The 21994-nt window shown below is 36.4% G+C and overlaps 1 protein-coding gene across 4 annotated transcripts in view; it reads right to left on the reverse strand.

Moving 5' to 3' along the window:
• CNKSR2 (connector enhancer of kinase suppressor of Ras 2) overlaps positions 1 to 21994 on the reverse strand; it is a 256343-nt gene that overhangs the window by 54183 nt on the left and 180166 nt on the right. For all 4 annotated transcript variants that reach the window (XM_027096112.1, XM_027096113.1, XM_027096115.1 and 1 more), the window contains 4 exons: positions 7923 to 7971; positions 7331 to 7503; positions 5092 to 5165; positions 4728 to 4799 (listed from right to left, as the gene is read on the reverse strand). In XM_027096112.1, coding sequence (XP_026951913.1) covers positions 4728 to 4799; positions 5092 to 5165; positions 7331 to 7503; positions 7923 to 7971 — 368 coding nt within the window. The remainder of the gene's footprint in view (positions 1 to 4727; positions 4800 to 5091; positions 5166 to 7330; positions 7504 to 7922; positions 7972 to 21994) is intronic.

The raw sequence follows: 21994 nt of genomic DNA on the forward strand, positions 1-21994 counted from the left end.
CACAGAATAACGTACTGAGAAGGAAACCAGAGTAAGAACTGGGGAAGAAATGTAAGATAATCACACTAAACAGAAACTGGTGAGTCCTGACAATTATAAGGACATATGTGCTGACGTGAAAAGGAATACATAGGCCAAGTGAATTCAGTAAATAAGTCTCAGAATACTTGAGAAACATGATGTTTTGTTTTCTTCCCACAGATTTCACACAGGCTGGCAAAAAAGTTTTTTTTAATGTTTCAATGCTCATTTCTGAGGATGGAACAGATGGATTGGTGGTAGGGTGCTCAAAAGTGTTTTTGAAGATTACCTCACAATCAAACTTAAAGCTACTCAAAAAATAGATGGTGAGATTTTAATATTCTAAGTTATATGTATTTGGGTATATGTATGCATGTGCGTATGTATGTGTATACACACATGCGGATTTTACAGAAGAAAATTAAATCTAAGGATTGCTTTTTCATTCCAGTTACTAGGTCCTGTCAAAACTAGCACTCCATTTTAAAAATATATATGATAATATTTTAGAAATTATGAAATAACCAGGTAAGGCACTTATTTATAATTATTATAATATAATTGTAATTATTTATAACTATATCATCTCTTGAAGGCTTAGGTACATGCCTTCAAAGGACTACACATAGAATGAACCAACACCCACATCATCTTGCTGCTATGTAACAATCAGCTTATTAAATAAAGTTGTTGGAGGCTGTCTCTCCCCAACACCAATCCTCTGAATATTGCCAGCACTGACTCTCCTCCATCCTATTGACAAGTAATTTTTAATAAACTTGCCTATTGAAAGCAGACATTAGGAATATGCTTATTCAAAAAACAAAAAGCAGGGCAAAACAATAAAAGTCCACTATACTTAAATTTTAAAGAAAGACTCAGTATTTCAGGACAATTTAATTCTGAAGGATGTAGTACACCACGGCAAGGCTTACATAAAACAGCACTCTTAAATGTACCATGTGGAGATGACATATTTGATCAGATTTATTTATTTTTTTCTTTGACCCATTGCTTAGAAAAGGCAACAAAATGAAACATATGGGTTTGGTTTAGCTTCTTCTCTGATATCCTGAACCAGATACATCCACAGGAGTATTAGGGAAGAGTTAGTGACATCATACACTTCTGAGTTATTGCTAACACAGGGTAGAGAATGGAGATCAAGAATGGTTTTATAGTTCATAAAAATGCATTTTTGAACAGGCTATTTTCTAAACCTAAAAAGACCCTGATTAGCAAGTATCACGAAAGATTAATTTATGTTAATTCCTGGATGGAAGTAACTGTGTTCTAGTGGATCTATCTTGTAGGAGAGGACATGATTATATATACCACTTATTTTCTGTTTGGTTATGATGTAAATCCTTCATATTTATCCTAAGGGCATTGAGGTCAATGGTGGTAAAATGGATAGTGAGTAACAACAACAGTAGAAGTATAAAATAGTTAAAACACAAAATAGAGTACCACCCCTCCCCAACAAGTACATAAACATTTTCATTTTGAGAATCAGCTCTTCAAATTCTGATTGGCTACTGTGAAATTTCAAGAATGGTAACATGCAAATCAAGAGAAGATTATGGAAACCAAATACAAGGCTCAGTTCACAGAACTAGAACAAATAATCCTAAAATTTATATGGAACCATAAAAGACCCAGAATTGCCAAAGCATTCCTGAGGAAAAAGAACAAAGCTGGAGGCATAACACTCCCAGACTTCAGACAATACTACAAAGTGACAGTAATCAAAACAGCATGGTATAGGCACAAAAACAGACATATGGATCAATGGTACAGAATAGAGAGTCCAGAAATAAACCCACACACCTATGCTCAATTAATCTTTGACAAAGGAGGCAAGAATACACAATGGGGAAAAGACAGTCTCTTCAGCAAGTGGTGTTGGGAAAGCTGGACAGCTGCATGTAAATCAATGAGGTTAGAACACTCCCCAACACCATACAAAAAAATAAACTCAAAATGGCTTAAAGACCTAAATGTAAGGCCAGACACTATAAAACTCTTAGAGCAAAACACAGGCAGAATACTGTATCACATAAATCACAGCAAGATCCTTTTTGACCCCCCTCCTAGAAAAACGGAAATAAAAAAAAATAAACAAATGGGACCTAATGAAACTTAAAAGCTTTTGCAAAGCAAAGGAAACCATAAACAAGACGAAAAGACAACCCTCAGAATGGGAGAAAATATTTGCAAATGAAGCAACTTACAAAGGATTAATCTCCAAAATTTACAAGCAGCTCATGCAACTCAATATCAGAAAAACAAACAACCCAATCCAAAAATGGGCAGAAGACCTAAACAGACATTTCTCCAAAGAAGACATACAGATGGCCAATAGGTACATGAAAAGATGCTCAACATCGCTAATTATTAGAGAAATGCAAATCAAAACTACAATGAGGTATCACCTCACAGCAGTAGGAATGGCCATCATCAAAACATCTATAAGCAATAAATGCTGGAGAGGGTGTGGAGAAAAGGGAGCCCTCCTACACTGTTGGCGGAAATGCAGATTGGTGCAGCCACAATAGAAAACAGTATGGAATTTCCTTAAAAAACTAAAAATATAGCTACCATATGATCCAGAAATCCCACTCCTGGGAATATATCTGGAGAAAACCATAATTCAAAAAGATACATGCACGCCAATGTTCACAGCAGCACTATTTACAATAGTCAAGACATGGGAGCAACCTAAATGTCCATCAACAGAAATGGATAAAAAAGATGTGGTACATATATACAATGGAATATTACTCAGTTTAAAAAAGAAGGAAATAATGCCATTTGCAGCAACTTGGATGGACCTAGAGATTACCATACTAAGTGAAGTAAGTCAGACAAAGACAAATACCATATGACAAATACCATCACTTATATGTGGAATCTAAAATATGATACAAATGTACTTATTTATAAGACAGAAACAGACTCACAGACATAGAAAACAAACGTCTGGTTACCAAAGGGGAAGGGGGGGACGGATAAACCAGGAGTTTGGGATTAGCAGGTACACACTACTATATATAAAATAGATAAACAACAAGGACCTACTCTATAGCATAGGGAACTATATTCAATATCTTGTAATAAACCATAATGGAAAAGAAAAGAAAATATATAAAACAATCACTTTGCTGTACACCAGAAACTAACACAACATTGTTAATCAATTATATTTCAATAAAAGAAAGGCTCAGTTCTCCTATTAATTATAAAAGATTTTATCAAGTTTTCTCAACACCTTTCTTTGCCCTCTCCTTGTATTCATATCCTTGGTTTGGAAAAATCACGCCTATACCCTGAAGTGTCAAAGAACAAGATTATTTATAAAAGCATATTAAGTGTCCATTTAGCGTGTTCAAGCACATTTATGAAGCTCCAAAATTTTGTGCTTAAAAATATTTGAACACTAACTCTTTAGAGATATACAAAGAAAGTTATATGGCGTGAGAACCCTATGTATATAAAAGGAATATATATCGAAAGCAAACACTTATATAGCACTTACAATTTAGCAGGTACTGTTCTAAGCCCTTTATGTGTTCTTATTTGCTCCTCATAAAAGTTCTATGGGTGGAGATGGTTATTATCTCCATTTTTTAAAAAGAGTTAATACCTGACAGAGAGAGGTTAAGTTCTATATCCAAGGTCACAGAGCTACTAAGTGGGACGGCTGGAATTTGGACAGCCTGGTTCCAAAGTTCATACTCTTAACCACTATGCTATTCTGCGTCTTCCTAACTATTGGCACATCATATGTGTAACATGCACTGCCTACTGAAGAGCTGTGAAGGGGAAAATTTTGAATCTTAAATCCAATTTCTACAAATCTAGAAAAGGGAAAGGAGAAAGGAAAGAAAAAGGAAGAAAGGATCAAACTCATAAGAGCCAAAATGGAAACAAGAAGCAGTATGTTGTAGATAATGAAAAAATATATATCCAGATTTTCCCAGAGCCACCAAATAACCACGTGCCATCTAATCACTTGGTTGCACAATCCTGTCCAGTGATAGAAGAAAGGTGACAGAGAGATACACCAACTATGTCTATGCCTAAGTTATTGAGATGGATATTCTGTCATAAATACTCAGCACTTGGAAAAGTCAGCTTTTTTTTTTTTTTTTTTGTGGTACTTGGGCCTCTCACCGTTGTGGCCTCTCCCGTTGCGGAGCATAGGCTCCGGACGCGCAGGCTAAGCGGCCATGGCTCACGGGCCCAGCCGCTCCGCGGCATGTGGGATCTTCCCGGACCAGGGCACGAACCCGTGTCCCCTGCATCGGCAGGCGGACTCTCAACCACTGCGCCACCAGGGAAGCCCGAAAAGTCAGCTTTTTTTGTGGGTATCCTTTTTTCCTCACTTGGGAATAAATCTGAAGACATATTCTTGAAGTGGACTTAAAAAAATGTTTTTTTTCTACAGTGGATTTTTTTTTTGGCCTATACATGGATTCTGGCACATTTCTGGTAAACTTGACAAAAAGTCAATGAGTTTATTTTGACTTTTTAAAATGCCATTCTTTAAAATTAGGTATGGCTACATGGAGCTATGGCTGGGTCCATTTTATTTTAAACTGATCTAGAAACTTCAGTGACATTATTCTCTAGGCATTGATGTGGAAAACAGAAATCTAAGCCTAACTGACTTTCTAAGTATTTTGAAATTTAAGTAACTTTACCTGTTCATATCATCAAGATGCTCAGCAGCAAAATAAAAGCTTTTGATTTTAGGATGACAGGCTTTGAATGCACTGCAAAAGGAAACAGAGTACATTTATTTATTTTAAATTGGGAAATAAGTTAGAACCAAACAATTTTTATGGATAAAAATTACCTCAGATCTAATCTGAGTTCACATATATAATGCTTCTGCCGTGATGACAGAAATGAGTGAAAAATTCAATTTTCTGCCCACAAAACTGCTTTCTTATTACCTCAATTTGAAAGCATTAGACAAGCAACCTATAATTTAAAAGCTAGAAATTAAAAAAAAACAAAACTACCCTTCCTTTCTCTCCCTCGCCCCAAATAAAATCAACTTACTATTTCTTGCGGCATTCATTGGCTCTATCAATTTTAAATTCAGGCAGACTGATGAATCCTTCTGCTTTTTCATCCTAAAGAGGCAACACTCTTGTTTAGGGTATTATATATAAAGGTTTGAAGCTGGTGCTACTATACAACTATGCCTTAAATATCTATACTAATAAATCAGTTCATTTAATCCTTTAAATTAGACATTTTAGAGATCAGAATTTCAGTCTTACCTGTTATAGTCCATTAAATTGAAGGTATATTTTGAACATTTAGAATAGTACAAATTAAAATACATACAGAAATGTTTAAAAATTCTTTTTATATTAAAATAAAGATAGAAAAATTTTTAATTCTCAAAGTGAAATCTGTTTTATAAGTAATTTTTCCCTCAGAATGTACATACACATTTATAACATATAAAATAACTGTAGCCCACATTTACAATTCAATTTTCTACCATTTTAAATGTTCAGATATAAAATGTAGGGACATTTACTAATTCAATTCCTTTTCTGTCTCCAAAAAAAATCTCTTAAACCTGAATTAAATTATTTTGTGTACTCAAGATTTTACAAATGAAGAGATTAATTTGCTTTTCAAATATCTGACTTGGTTTACATGCTATATATACATAAAAGTCATGTTTCACTTGGAAAACTGAATGAAATCCATAAAATGCCCCCCCCCCAATGTGGGATGGGAATATAAGACAGGAGAATTATCTAAAATCTTACATCAGATGCAAGTTATTACAACTAGGCTAAGATTATTTTTGGCTAAACCCTTTAAATGTTGTTGTCCCTTTCATGTTCATGAGCCAACTCCTCAGACTTTTACTCCCAAACTTTGATCTGTGCTGTACCAGTTCATGGCTCCTTATATATCAAGTTCAAGAGACATCATACTCCCATCTGCCATCTCAAAGAAAAAGAATAGGGGTTCTCAATTCTTTTAGTGTGTGTGTGTATGTTTATATGTAAAACTTAATAAAATTTGATGCTAATGATAGTGACTAAAATGTGTGTGTTATATGCAAGAGCAGTATAACTTCCAATATTTTTCAATATTTGAGCATTTTCTTCTTCCAATCTTAGGGTAAATACAATAGTCTCAAATCTCTTTGATTTGTGTTATGTTACCCTTGATGTCTCTAATGTTAAAATTAAAAATTTTGAACAATTTAAAATACTTTTGGGGTAGTTATGATTTCCCCATTAAACTCTGAAAGACAGAAAAGCATTCAGTAGACAATCTACAAGTGATCTAAAATAAAGAGAAACATAAAGACGTTATGTTTTTATACTACTTGATTGGCATACAAAAAGTTTTTAGCCAGCACACTACATTAAACCACATACATTTTTATGGAAAAAAAAGCTAACAATAGAAATTTTTGTTTAAAAAACTTAAGGTGGGAAGAGATATGGGAACATATGTATAGCTGATTCACTTTGTTGTGGAGCAGAAGCTAACACACCATTGTAAAGCAATTATACTCCAATAAAGATGTAAAAAAAAATAAAAAAATAAAAAACTTAAGGTGAACTGATAGATGGCTATGGCAAAGGAAGCAAATGTAGAGTTAAGGGAATATCAAAAAATAAGGTATACTGTATATCTGTTGTGATATGTGACAGGTTATATAATTACTCTGGATATAAATCTGTTTACTGGAAATGAAACAGGAAATCATAAGAACAATTGGCATGTATTATATACCCTCCCCCTGCTGTCCCTATTGGGCCAAATGAAATGAATACTTGAAGATTTTTGAAACTAGTCTACTAGTTCATTTATTCCTTAAGAAAAACTGAAACAAATGCAGGTGGTATTAACTTAATTTACTTAACTTACTAAAGGACTTCCTCCCAAAAAAGCAAACAGAAAAAATTTTAAAACTTTGAACAAAAGCAAGACATTTAAAAATCTTTATCAAATTTCCATGTATAATCCTTTTGAGTAAGCTATTGCTTGAATTAGTTTGGTATTTTCAATTAGATATACAGAATTTTACTATACATTATCTATATTTCAAATATGTTGCTACATTAGAATAATTGAGACAAGTGCCTTTCCAGAACCCCACAATGCAACCATTTTAAGAAGGCAGACTGAAAAATAACCAGCAGAAGTCTCCTGAATTAGCCGTAAGGCGATTATATGATTTTAAAATGTAAGTCTCAAGACAATGATTCTTTTGGTTAAAGATAAAATGAATGAGAAAACAAAATGTGCTTTGTCTTACCTCCTCATTAATATACCAATATAGGGATGCATCCTTTAGGACAAACCAGTATTTCTTCCATTTCTGTGAAAAATAACTCTTCGCATCTTTCTTTTTCCAAAGCCAGCCCTCACAGTCACCACGGCCAAGATCTTTGCAAGAAATTCGTCTTTTGCTCTTGCCGGCTATAGGACCTAAAGATAATAGTGGGTAAAGATGCTCTTTAAATTTTGTATACGTGTGAAGGTAGAAGGTTAATCTATAGATTATAAAAATAAGTCTGGATACTTAACAACCTTAAAAATTCTTATTTTCTCTTTGTATCAGAATAAAAAACTATGGAAAATTTTAATACCTTTTCGCCCACATGAGTGACATACAATTTAATCTGAAGTGCGTGATCCCAGTCTGAAAACCTGTTGAGACCATGTGTTGCAAAAGGTACCTTGTATCATAATTGACCTGAAGGAGAAGCCGGTCTTGGTAGCTCTTGTGCTAGGGGGTTGTTCTCTTCCAAACCACACTGGGCTCAGGCAAGAGAGGATGGGTGAACTGTGCTGGTGATTATCCCAGTGCAAACTAAGCAGCTAAACGTTTCATTTCCTTTTCTTACCTTTGTTTTTCTTCTTTGATTTGTGCTGCAGAGAAGACTGCTGAAATGTCTGAAATCAAAGATAGGGAAGAATGTTATGTGATACGCAGCGTGCCATCGGAGTCCCAACAAGCTGCAGAGAACACTCAAAAGCTGAACGGTGACTCTGAACCCCGGTCAGCGAAAGTACCTTCTTTTTCCAAAGACTCAAAACAAATTCATATATAACATGCCGCTAAACTTTCTACTTTCTCATGAAGCAGGAGAGAATAATATTATCTTGGTCTTTATTTTGTAGGCAGAGAAATAGGGACATAAAGCAGGGCTGAAACTGAGGGCTCATATATGCAGAGCACTACCTTTCTTAGGGGTTTATAGTGCTTTCTCAGGCAATATCTCATTTGATTCTCACAAAATCTTATGAAGTTGTCAAGCAAATATGACTATCACTTGTTCCTTTCAATTTCATTATATACCATAAGCCACCATGAGCTACTGATCTCCTAGGCCCTCCCCCTCAGTTGCTAAATATTTCAGCACTTGAATCAATATTTTCTTCTCACACCTACTTCTGTCTCTATTATGGGGAACTAACCTTCATGTAGGTGATGTCAGTATGTTGGCTCTCTCAGTCCCTCATCTCTAACGTTCTTTACTTCTCCACTCTTCAGCTACCCACCCCCATGACCCTATATTTGTTACTCTTAAGCATATTCCAACAACTGCCTCCATTATCTCCGTTTTACATAGTATAATACCTCCAACCCAGCAATTTTTAGAAAATCTTCATTGAGGCATCCAATTTATTGACTTTACCACCTTTTGTGCCTTTATTTCTCTTCTTCTACTTGCTTTCCATGGGACATCGTTATGACCATTTCCTTGAGCTATATACTTCCTGCATCATACTCGCCTAGCTAACAACCATCTCAGTTAAACCCACCTATCAGTCTATTCCACGCTAAGGACCAGAACAGCGTAATGTCTTAATAGAAAAACCCACAACTGTATGACTGGTCTAGCTTTCAATTAATGACTATAAGTCACTGGTTCCAGTCAGACAGTCTACTAAACTAGATTGTTCACTGGTCTAAATAAGGTTAATTATGTTCATATGATTAGCTAGCTAACAGGGTAGAGACATAGCATGTGTAATTTTAATTCACAGATAATCCTTCAAAACGAATTTTAGGTAACAGATCCTTCTTCATATCTGTAAGGGGCAATTGGATTTTGTCTACATAAAATTTGCTGGCCTTGGTTTTATAAAGTAAATTCGTATTCTGTGACATACTTCCTTATTTAGTATCTTTGCTTGTAAAATAACATTCTACTTACATAATAATTTGCATGATTTATATATGGTTTACATAATTCTTAGGAATATAATATTATGGGTGGATATTAGTCCTAAAGATAAGGGTCAGACAATTTGTTGACATTCAGTGTAACGCAGAAATAATCACCCAATTGTCAAAATAATATAAATACATATATATGCGGGGTGTGTGTGTGTATAAAACTTTGCAGGATCCATGGCTACAGAAATTCATAATCAATTTTGGAGAGAGAGCATAAAAGATAAAACCCATCATGCTATGTTAATTTTCTTGAGTGCACTTTGCTTCAAAATAATAACTCAGGCTAGTGTGCTTAAGTATAGTTAATTTACATTTAGCTGTTTTCCCTAAATTGTTTGGCTGTAAAATTACTGATTGGGTTTTTTCCTTTTGTGTTTCCACAAGTAATCATTATAATTTTACAGCTCATTATTTTTAAAAATGACAAAGATGGGGGTGGTTTGTTTTTAGGAAGCTACATGGATAACAGACAGCTCAAAAGAATTGAGTTATATAATGTACTTCCTATGCTTTTTGCACGTTATTTCTTAGAACCTTAAGGTCTACTTTAAAATCTACACAAAAACATATTTTACGCTCTCCAGGTTTTCTTTTTTAACAAGATTATCTTTTCTTTCCCTATAAAAATATATTCTCATACTCATCATGATTGCAGAGTATAATCAGTATACATATTGTTGGAACCTAAGAACTCCTAGGCACACAATACAGATTTATCCATCATTCAAAGAAGCAAAGCTTTAGCTGTCTTTTTAAAATATTGTAACTATTACAATGAAATTCTCGTAAGAGAGACGTCATTATTTTTCCAAGTGATGTGACATTTCCTAAAATGAAAGAGTTAATTGAATTATATGCTTTTGAAAGTAATGGAAAAAACAATGAAAACTACCATTAAGGAAATAGGTCTCTGTGTAGAAAAGAGTAACATAGCAGGCCTGAGCCTGCTATTTTAGAAAGGCCTGCTTGCAAGGTTGGCCCTCAGCTGACATATGGGAACTTGGCTGGTAAACAGTTCCCTGTACTGACATGAAGCTTCCCTAAGCAATAAGATGATTTTGCCCACCTGGGGACTCAACACTTGCTTTCATTTCAGGAAAGGAAAAGTAGTTGCTAGGCAGAGGATGCCTATGTAACCAACCCATTAAAATCCTTGGGTACTTGAGTCTTCGATGGGCTCCCCTGGGCAGAGACACTACCCACATGTGACTGTATTTTTGCTGCTAGGGAAGTGTGCACTCTGCATGATCTGTCATGAGAAGGAGAGAGCACAGGAAACCTGCACATGGATTTCTCCAGATTTCATGTGTATCTTTTTTTCCTTACTGATCTGGCTGTATACCCTTGCTGCATCACTGTAATAAAATCTTAGCTGTGGGTACAACTATATGTTGAGGCTTCTGAGTCCTAGTGAATCACTGGACGTGTGGGTGATTTGGGGACCCCTGAAACAGATTCAAAGATTCCTTAAAAACTTGTATCAGAAATTGCTCATTATTCATACATATAAATAAATCCTGACAGTGAAGGTTTCCTCATGTTATCAGCAAGTATGATTAAATACCTTGAGGTGCAGATTTACAATCTTGTGTAGTCTTTTCTAGTAGAACTGATGGAATTATTCATTCTGAGTGATAGATATTTAATTGTTATCATTTTTCCCAGTTTCTAGTGATATCATGAAATATTTAATAAGAACAAGACATTAAGAACAGATACATGACTATAATGGATAACACAGCAGATCATATAAGGTATTATGACCAAGTTCAAAAAGAAAGAGGCCTGGAATCTTTGCTTTACTGATGATGAATGTTTTTCTCATGAGACAGAAAATTTGTAATATATTTTATTTCTGTATTTTTCTTCTTAGTTTCAGATCACCCTTCTTCCAGGTTCATGCTCAAGTAAGTATGTCTTTTAGAAGTTCTTTCATAGCAGTCCGTGAGTAGCAAACACTGCTAGATTTTTATGTTTGAAAATATAAAAACCCTTTACTCTTAAATAAAATAATACCTTAGCTGGGTATAGAATTCTGAGTTGAAAATAATTTTCCCTCTGCATTCTGAATATATCACTTTATTTTCTTTTAGCATCTATCATTGCCCTTAAGACATCTGTAGCTAGGGACTTCCCTGGTGGCGCAGTGGTTAAGAATTTGCCTGCCAATGCGGGGGACACGGGTTCACACCCTGGTCTGGGAAGCTCTCACGTGCCGTCGAGCAACTAAGCCCATTTGCCACAGCTACTGAGCCTGCACTCCAGAGCCCGCGAGCCACAGCTACTGTGCCTGCGTGCCACAACTAATGAAGTCCGCATGCCTAGAGCCCATGCTCTGCAACAAGAGAAGCCACTGCAATGAGAAGCCCGTGCACCGCGATGAAGAGTAGCCCACAGCCGCCGCAACTAGAGAAAGCGCACGCGCAGCAACAAAGACCTAACACAGCCAAATATAAATAAATAAATAAAAAATCTGTAGCTACTCTGTCATTAGTTATAATTTGTCTTTAGTCTTTCTGTAGCTTTTAAAATATTTTCCTCTTTATCCCTGATATTCTGCAATTGCTCTATGATGTGTCTAGGTTATAACTGATTTTAATTAATCTCATTTCACATTCATTGTGTTGTTCTTGAAGGTGTTATTTCTTCAATTCTGAAAATTCTCAGGCATTGTCTCTTCAAAGGGCCTTCTTTACTAGTCTCTCTCTTTTTGTCTCTAGACTTATGTTGGTACCTCTCAATTTATCATCTATGTATCTTTCATATTTCTGCAATGCTTTTTAGGTGAATTCATTCTGCTGTTTTCCAATTTCCTAATTCTCTCTCTGATTTTAAACAGTCTAAAGTATATCTTACCTATAGAGTGTTTATTTCACTGACTATATCTTACACATCCAGGATGTCTAGTTGGTATTAGTGCTTCTGAATATTCAGTGTTCTTAATCATCTTGTTATTATTTCAAATTTTATTTTAAGGGGTTTTCTGGATTTCCCATAATTTCCATTTACTAAGGAAAGAATAACCTTATAAGAGTCAGCGCTCTGGTCAATTGCTGTATCTTTATTCAACCTCCTTATACTCATGGGTGAGGAAGCTCTGCTTGCCTTCCCAGTTGGTTTCACCCAGTGAGTCAATCTTCAGTTTCCTGACATAGCTGTGGTCCATTTGTTCTCTGATCCCCATTAGAGTAGACTCCCAGTCATTTCTAGCTCTTTCTGGACTCAGAGCCTACCAGGTATATGGCTTTAGTTCCCATTTATTGTCGTGTGCAATTTTGTTCTTTCTTCTAGTCCTTGGAGACTAGATCTTGTTTTTGACCATGACTGTATCTTTTTGTGTTTGGGGTAGGGTGTGTGTGTGTGTGTGTGTGTGACAGAGAGATAGAGACAGAGAGAGAGAGAGAGAGAGAATTCAAAGTATAAGCTCATAAGGCTTACTGACCACCCAAAATAGACTCCTTTTGTAAACATTTGTGAAGGTCCATTCTCTTAAAAAACATATTTTTATCTTTTTTCCTGAATCATCATTCAATAAAATCTTTCTAACACCATCACTAGCACTTTCTGTTTATTGTAGGGAGCAGCTGGGTGAAAGTTCTTTGAACTTTCTCCCTAAGAATGTTTACAAACTCTGAGCTTTAGCTACTTATGAATTTATATAGTCAATCGGGATTTCTTGACTGAGCTGCAGGCTGCCTAACTCAACAGATTTAATGTGTACAAAACTGAGCTCATGATATCCACCACCCATCAACCGAATCTGCTCCTCTCCTAGTCTTCTATACCTTAGTAAATGGCAATTCCACTTCTCCCCACAGTGGCTCACACCCAGAATACCAGAGTCAATCTTGACTCTTTCCTTTCTCTTATAGCCCATAGTCAATCCACCAGAAAGCTGTATCAGCTCTGTATTCAAAATATGTTCACAATATGACTTTTTCTTATCATCTCTACTACTACTATCACCTTGGTCTAAGCCACCATCATCCCTCACCTGCATCACTAAAATATCTCCTCACTGTTCTCCCTCCCTCTGCTCTCATATCTTCTGTTTTTAACATAAGAGTCAGAGTGATCCTGTTAAAATATGATTTGATCATGAAAACTCTCCAATGGCTTCTCATCTCACTCTGAATAAATGCCCAAATCCTTCCACTGACCCTGAAGGCCCTGTATGACCTGGCCCCTGTTACCTTTGCTTCCTGCGCCTACCCTTACTAACTTTGCTCCAGCTACACTTGCTGTTCCTAGATTATGCTGAGTGGAGTCCCATCTTAGGGCCTATACCCTTGCTGTTCCCTCTGTCTGAAATGTTTGCTCAGATACTGAAAGCAGCTCTTTTGCCCCTTTCCTGTTTGCCCATTTCTGTCCACCTCTAACCTTAAAATAACCTCATTATAAGAATGAGATGACTAAGCAATTGAAACTAACTCCTGACCTATGTTCTCCTGAATGCACACCAAGCCTTGTCTAACTTGTTGATTCTTTTCCTAGATAAAAAGAAGAAAGAATGAAGAATGAAGCAGTTAAAAAATGACTAGCTCTCTACCCACAAAAGCTCCCTTAGCACTCCTGCAGGCAGATCACGCAGGCAAGATAACATGTGAAGAAAGAGTCAGCCAGTCTGCACCCAATGGAGAATGATGCAGAACGCGACCTCCTGCCTTGATGATCCACTGAGATTCTTCACTCCCATTTTTCCCTTTAAAAACTGTCATCGCTGACCAGAATCTTCAGAGTTGGTTTCTGGACACGTGTCCACCTTCTCCCCAGATCGCCAGCTTTTCTGATTAAAGCACGTTTCCTTTCTACTGACACTTGCCTCTCGAGTTATTGGCTTATGAGCAGCAAGCAGCCGAACCTGGGTTTGGTAGCAATACTCTTGTGGCTTACTCCCTTACCTCCTTCAGATCATGAGTCAAATGCTTCCTTTTTAGTAAATTCTTCCCAGGCTTCCCTATCTAAAATTGTTATCCTTATCGTCCTCAACACTTCCTGTTTTCCCTCCCTGCTTTATTTCTCTCCTTAGAACTTAACATTACCAAAAGTACTTATATTTCTTGTTTATTACTCAGCCTTCCCTCCAAATATAAACTATATGAAAGAAGAGGAATTCTGACTGTTTTATGCACTGTTTTATCCTTTGACTAGAACAGGGATTTTAGTACTTCCTCTGTGTAAGACAGAGGAAGTACTAAATAAATACTGGTTGAGTGCATAAAAGTTGAACAAACCACCAGCAAAGAACACAGGATGTAGTCTTAATTAACTGATTGTTTGAACCTGAAGTCCTTCAGGGGGAAATAAACAAGCCAGGTGTCTTTTCTCCAGTAATCCATGTACAGCATATTACTGATGTTCTGTTCTTTAGTAGACTGTTCCTTTTGGTAGATAAGAAAAAATTCCTTTTTATCCAATCTCCTTTAACATTACTTGTAATGAGATTGTCTTACTGCACTTAACAGTTTAAAGTTGAATTCAAGATGTGGCGGGCAAAAGCGCATTAAATGTGTCAAAAGATATTTATGCATATAATTATATGATGAATTATGAATGGATGTGTTGAAATCACAATTCAATCCATAAAAATAGAAATGTGCTAAAATAAAAGGCCATTATGAAAGCATTGTTGATCCTCTTCTTAACCATGGCGATGCATGCAACAGTATTCTGTTTGGCTATAAAAGATTCCTTTTTCAGACAGTTGCCTGAAAAGAGCATTTGTCTTTCATTTTGTCCACAGATGTTCTGTTCAAACTCTATTCCCCCCTCTTCTGGATGAGGAAGTGAGGGGGAGGGTAATTTGGGTCATTCTTATCCTGAAACTTTCAGAAGCACTTATTTTAATTGTGGAAGAAAATGACAGTTTCTGTGTTACATTTTGAAAGCTCAGCTACTATTAAATTCTTCTCAAGTTGCAAATTGCCACACTTACAGAAAAATTTGCAATCAAAATACTCTCTTGTTGCAATATAGCAACTTCCTCTTACTGTAATTTTCTGCAAAGTTCCAAGATTTCTTCAGTGACTAGTCAAACCAATAGCTTATTTCTTATACATAAGAAAAGGTGCTTAGCAATTTGAAACTCTTGGGACAAATGACAACTATTTCCACATATTTAATCTTTTTAATAAACAAATAAACAAGAGCCTTTGAGATTTAAGTACTTCACAAAGAAACGTATTTTCCCTTACTTTCTCATTATTGTGTGTCAGCAGAAAAAGTCTAAATATGAGCAAGTGGGGTAAGATGGCAATGGGAGTAAATAGTACATCAAGAAATCTTCCATTTACGTGAAATAACAGCATAGAACTGAACAAGTTTACTGTTGATGGTGGTCTTGCCATTCTAGTGCATGAGAGAGAAACTCTGCGTGGAATGGGGTGGGGATGAGGCACTGCATACACGCTGGGTCTTTGAGGGCAGTGGGTGAGCTTGCTCTGGATTCTGTCAATAAAGTTAACCTGACTTTATATTGACTGAAAATGGCTCTACACACACTCAAAAATAAGCATGCTTTTAAAAATAACAAGCATGCTAATAAATTATGAGTCAAACAAGAACAAAAAGGCAGTGATTGGGGGGAATTTAGAGAAGGTCAAACTCAGGTTGGGCAGGGTCAATGTTTCATCAGAAGAATATCATGCATATCAGATTCTGAAGGAGGGAGGTAAGTGAATCTTATACAAGATTCCATAAGGCAATTCCCCTTTCCTATTGGACAGTAAGTGGTAAGGTGGGAAGAAGAGCGATTATAGTGGTGAATGGTTAGGAAGGGTTACAAAAGTCACCACCCTTGGGAAACAGGAACTGTCATTCTTGGATCGTAATAATTATCATTTACTGAGGGCTTATGTGTGAGGCACAGTATTAGGGACTTTATATCAGTTATCAATCTTAATCCTTACAATAAATTTGTTCCGTGGTGATCATTAATGCCATTTTAAAGAGGAGAAAACTGAGAGTAAACAACTTGCTCAGGAGCTCACAGGTAGTGGCAGAGTCAAAGTTCAAACCCAGGTCTATCAATCCCAAAACCCGTTCTAACCACTCTGTGCAATATTGCCTCTCAAGCAAATATTCTGTAGTCATGGTAACCATGTGAGAGAAAAGAAAAACTGCTTCTGACATGAAGACATCCATTTATGAGAACCTCCCGTGTGATATAAGTACATTGCTATGTGGAAAGACTATAAAATAAAAAGATATTAGGATGAGACTTTTATATTAATGGAGATAATTCAAAGCAGTAACATCTTATCAATCTCTAATTTTCATGCTTTTGTCGATTTTAATTAGCAAGTTATACTGCTCTGTGGATTTAAAAAAAATTTGCAGGTTTTTTTTCCACAGCCATTAATCATATCTTCATGAGAGGAAGGCTCATGTTAACATTTTAATTTTGCAAATGAGATAGAAACTAAGGTTCAGAAAGGTAATAAGGCTCAGCCAAGTTAGACAAGGATGGGACTGCAATCATATTTTATTCCAAACCTATTAACAGTGTTAATTGAACTCAGCACAACCATAAAACCCTATGTCAATACTGATGAGGAAACCAGTGATCCAAATAAGGCAAGCCTGCCTCTCCACTAATTCTTCACACAGGAGAAATCTCTTGGAGCTGATTCATTGTGTTATGCAATTTTCACTTGATACACTGCTGATTATTATACAATGCCTTAAAATTACTTGGTTCACTTTCTCAACGTGTGGTTTTTAACTACTGCATTAGTTTCCACAAAGGCAGAAACCATCTGCTTAGCTCACCACTCTCTGCTCAACTCCTAACACTGGAACTGACATATAATTTTCTATTGAAAGCATGAATCAAACAGTTAACTGACCACCTATGTGTGCGGACAGTGAGGCTATGAGTTATGGCATCTCATATGCAATCTGTCAGCACATCCTGTCCACTCTCCCTTCAAAACATATCCAGAGTCCACGCCCTTCTCACCTCTTCCACTTTAGCACCCAGGGCTAAGCCCCTATCATCTCTCACCTGAATTGGCCAGATCCTATCTTGTCTTCCTGCTTCCACACTACCCCCAGCCACCTCCAGCCTATTCTCAACACACCAGCTGGAGTGATACACTTTGAATGTTTATGTTTCAGCAAGAACGGAATGCACAGTACCAGGAGAACAATACTGTGGTAGTGATCTGGAGACCTGACTTCTAGTTCTCCATATTCCAGTGATATGACTATGGACAAGTCACTGAAACTAATCTTGACCTCAATTTCCTCATCTGCAAGACCAGAGACTTGGACCAGACGCTCTTAGAATATCTCACAGTGCACTAACTGTACATGATCCTGACTTAAAGGGAAAAATGGCTAGTTACCAATGTACACCCAATTACTGATGTTTTAGGAATTATGTATACCTGCAATCAGTGTCAATCTTAACACAATGCTAGATTATTCACTGAAAGGCGCTTAGTTTATGCTTAAGCTCCACCATGTATGGAAAGTACTTATCACCAGCCATATTAGATACAGCTATTTTGGGGTGCTTGATTAATGTGTACAACATGAGACAGAGGCAGAAAGTTCAAATAGGTGAAAAGCAGAACTAGGACAGTACCTGCTCCTGACACTTCTGTTTGACAAACTGTCGACATCTAGGTGTCAGAGAAATCAGGGTAGGCTTGCCCATCTTTTATGACAAAGAAACGTTTATGACCAGAAAAAATTGAGAGAACCAGATTTGCCTCCTGATGGCTACTAAATGACAAGGAAATAAATTATATGTAAAAGAAAAGAGAGAAAAAATAATACAAAAGAATCACCTCTAATGAAGAATGTACAAAACCTAAGAATCTCAAATAAAGTCAATGTATATGGCATGATAATTTTGTCAGCAGTTTTATGACAATCAAAATTGCTGGAAAATTTTCTGGCTACTGACTTTATGGCTTCATTTTTAAGAATCTGAAACTAAAGAGTTTTGGGTCACCTTCCTTTCTAGGTTTGTTGCTCTGACAGATTGTACATATTTTCTCATCATGGAATTCTTGCCATGTCATTGTAATTCGTTCCAAGAATGCCAGTTTTTCTCTAAATACCTTTATGGCTAAGAGTATGTTTATCAGGCTCTTATTCTGAGATCTTTGCTCTTATAGAATAGATAAGCTCTCCCAGACAACCACTTCAAATGTTTCTACATCGGCTAGTTTAGCTGCAGTTTTCTTGATCCAGAGATTGCTTTTCCTTAACAGAAAATCTCTCAAAGATAACATTGGATAAAAATCAAAGTTAAGTTTAGGAAGTTTCAAAAGTCACTATATGCAACGCATTTTATAGTAAAATAACTGAGAGATAAATCATACTCTTCCTTCTCTTCCATACTGAACCATCTAGTATGACATGATTTTAAGACTAAAAAAGCAAAATTGGTTTTATCTAACAGAAGGGAAAAAAGAACTTGATGGGGAGATTTTTTAAAAAAATTTGTGTTTGCAACAGGAATCAAATCATCATGATGCTGTCAATTTAGATGGCATTTTCCATAGTCCTCTTTGCAGTGCCATGCTCATTTTGTAAATGAGAAAACTGAGTAAGAGAAAGCAAGCAATTTATGCAAGCTCAGATATGAAAAATTAGATTTCTGCGGGGCCTGATGTTTGCTGCCACTTCTCCAGAACTCGTTGCCTCAAATGCACCTAGATTAGGGTTTGGCTTGTTCTCAGCCCACTGGTGAGGACATTTTGGTAGTATGGTTGGAGGAAGGATGCTAAGAATATTTGTGCACTGCCATAGTGCCAGACACTGTATCAGATACTTTATATACATCATAATCACAGGGAGCCAAAGCTCTTACCCAATTATAAAAATATATATGGGGGCACAAGGGAAAAATACAACCTCCTCAAAAATATTTTACTAGCAAACAAAGAAGTGAATTTCATATGGCTGTTTCTTGTATCAGCCATCTGATAAAAATTGAGGACATGATGCTAAAATGCAACTAAGTGAAGGAGATTCAACAATTGGCTAAGATAAGGTGGTCTAGGTACATAGATTTCTGGTACTCTTCCTTAAACAGAGTACGCAAAGAAATTCTTTAAAGAATTGTCTTACGTGTTTTAGCAAGTAGAAACCTCTTTAGGTAAATTAGACATTTTATCCTAATTATTATTTATACTAGTCAATCTTTTGATTTAAGATAGATAAAAGACAATTTGAAGTTATATTTTCCTATATGCTCTGGGGAATTAAGTAAGTAGGCTGTGGGGATGATACCTCCATAGACGTAGGCTGCACCTTGAGTCCACTCCAAATTTATGATCATTTAGAATTTTTCACTTTACAACTGATCCTCATACAGACTGTCACTAGAATTTTCAAAGCAGGTTTTACCTGGTAGGTACCTATAGTGCCAACAGAAAAGGAAACCTCAGTGTGGTGGTTATCTACTATGTCAACTTAGCAAAGCTGTAACTATTTATTTCAGAATTCCTCTCCCTGTCTGGTGCTAGTTAGGGCTGGCCAATGTAAATTTGTGTGAATTTTGGAGAATACAAGCGAAGCAGCAGCCTTTCTGCCCTGAAGGTCAGCGTAGGGTGCCGGTCAGTGCAGCAGCGCACACATACTGCCACTTTTCTGCTGGCTCACCTTGCTGGGATAGGTTAGTAGCCAGGCGTGCAATTCCTTCAGCTCCTCTAAGTCCTGGACCAGGAGCCTGTAAATCTCCATGGCAAAGGGCACCAGCTTCGTTTTGAAGCTGGAGGCAGGCTTCCAGTCTGCTCATGGATTCTAGTTTGTCTTGCTCTCCCTGGCTTCACATCTAGATTTTCTTCATGACCACTGGCTCTGCTGAGGTTCTTCACCAGCTCCTCAGCTGAGTAAGATCTAGTCCTTTATTCCATGCCACTTAGCACTTCTGCTTCCCTGACTGAACCCTAGCCGATACGTTCATTAATGCCCAAAGAGGACAGATGTTCTAGTCCTAGAAGCCTTTCTGATTTGCTCATCAGGAAGCAAATCCCCATCCATGTAAATGAATCCATTTCCTTTCTGTATGGCCTTAAGAATAGTTACTATGTGCCCAGCACAGTGGAACAAACTTTATATAGAGTGTATGATTTACTTCTGAAATACCCGAGTGAATTAAGTATTATTATCCTCTTTATACTGATGAGAAAATGAGGTTCAGAAATGTGTCTGAGTTCAAACAGTTCATGTTCTATTAACTACAGCATTATTCTTGGCCATCTGAATCTTAGAAAAGACAATTCTTTTCTTTAATGTTGGGCCCTTTTACTTGGAGGTGGTTAGATACAACAGCCATTGTCTCTTGAGGCCACTCTGAATTTATGATAATAAAAGAAAACACAAGAAGGTAAATTATTCTCCTATTTTGAGTTTCAGGAAAGTTTGCATCTAGTTAATCTAAAATTATGTGCATATAAAGAACAGGGATTGAAACACATCTATTTCTCAACATTGCAGATTGTTTTGGGTTCAGGTCTATTAGGATACTGTTTTGGCCTAACCTGATACTTGTAGAGATGCTAAGAAACAGATTTAGCAGTATTATTTAGAGCTGAGACTCTAGGTTGAGCTCATGCACTTGGACTGCTGTCAGTTGCTGTCTGATCCAAAAGCCAAAGAAGAATCCCTTGAAGGCTACAAACAATTTAACACTGTTCTTGGAAGTTATCTTCAAGAAACTAGAATGTAACAGTAGTCAATAATTGTGCCTTAAACTTCATTCTCACATGAGATCTGGGCCAAGAGACTCAGACATGTAGTGTATTAAGAGGAATCTTTGGATGAGATTTGGGTATACACAGCAAATTATTAGGCCTACAGTTTTGCAGAATTGGATGGTGCTGAAACCATCCAGGAAGTAATGTATTTTAGGAGTTGAATGAAGAAGATAATTTGATATAGGTTATGGCCCTTCAATCAGAAGAGGTTTTAAACAGTTCTAGGGGTAAAATAATTTTACCTGGAGTTTCATTAAACCTGAGATGCTTGATGAAATGAGTTATGGTGGTGAGGTAATATGGGTAGAAGTGATTATGGGAGCAAAAAAGTTCTACTGCCAACAAAACTTGAGGAAATTTTCTGAGGTTATAAAACTGGGAGAGACAGGCCTACAACATGAAAGAGAATGGGGTTTCTTTAACCTCTCTGATCAAGTGCCTCTCATCAGAATTTAGGTTTTATTTTTTTTTTTAGAAGGCAACAAGGAATTTGTAATAAGATTTGAATTTAATAAATTTCAACTTAATAAATTCCAAATTCAATTATTCTGTGTCCTGTTTTGCATGATGCCTCACTAATTAAGCCGGATTTTGTGTTTTCCTTCCTGGCAGCCATTATCTAACCAGGAACTAGCAGAATGAGGCCCCCATTGGCTCAAACATGAAACTGAAAAGGACTGGGTTTACATAATCTGTTTTATACAGTGTAAGCAGAAACCTCTCTCAAGAGGAAGGGCGTATTAGTGAATCTTTTTGTTTGTTTGTATAATGCTTAATTTATTAAACTTAAAAAAATTTATGAAACAAATTTTTCAAACATTTAAACAATATTTTCACAATTAATAAAATTTATGAATTTTAATCAGTCTCCTAGGAATTCCATTAAGTCACAAGCCCTATACATCAAATATTTTACATGCTGCCAACACTTTAAAGGCACCACAGAACGTAATAATAAAAGTCAAATGGATTACTCTTGCACTTAAGCAATATAAAAGTGCAATATGTTTGGTCC

The sequence above is a fragment of the Aethalodelphis obliquidens genome, unplaced genomic scaffold (assembly GCF_003676395.1).
Source record: "Aethalodelphis obliquidens isolate GAN/ISIS:26980383/991018 unplaced genomic scaffold, ASM367639v1 scaffold99, whole genome shotgun sequence".
In the NCBI taxonomy this organism is placed as follows: Eukaryota; Metazoa; Chordata; class Mammalia; order Artiodactyla; family Delphinidae; genus Aethalodelphis; species Aethalodelphis obliquidens.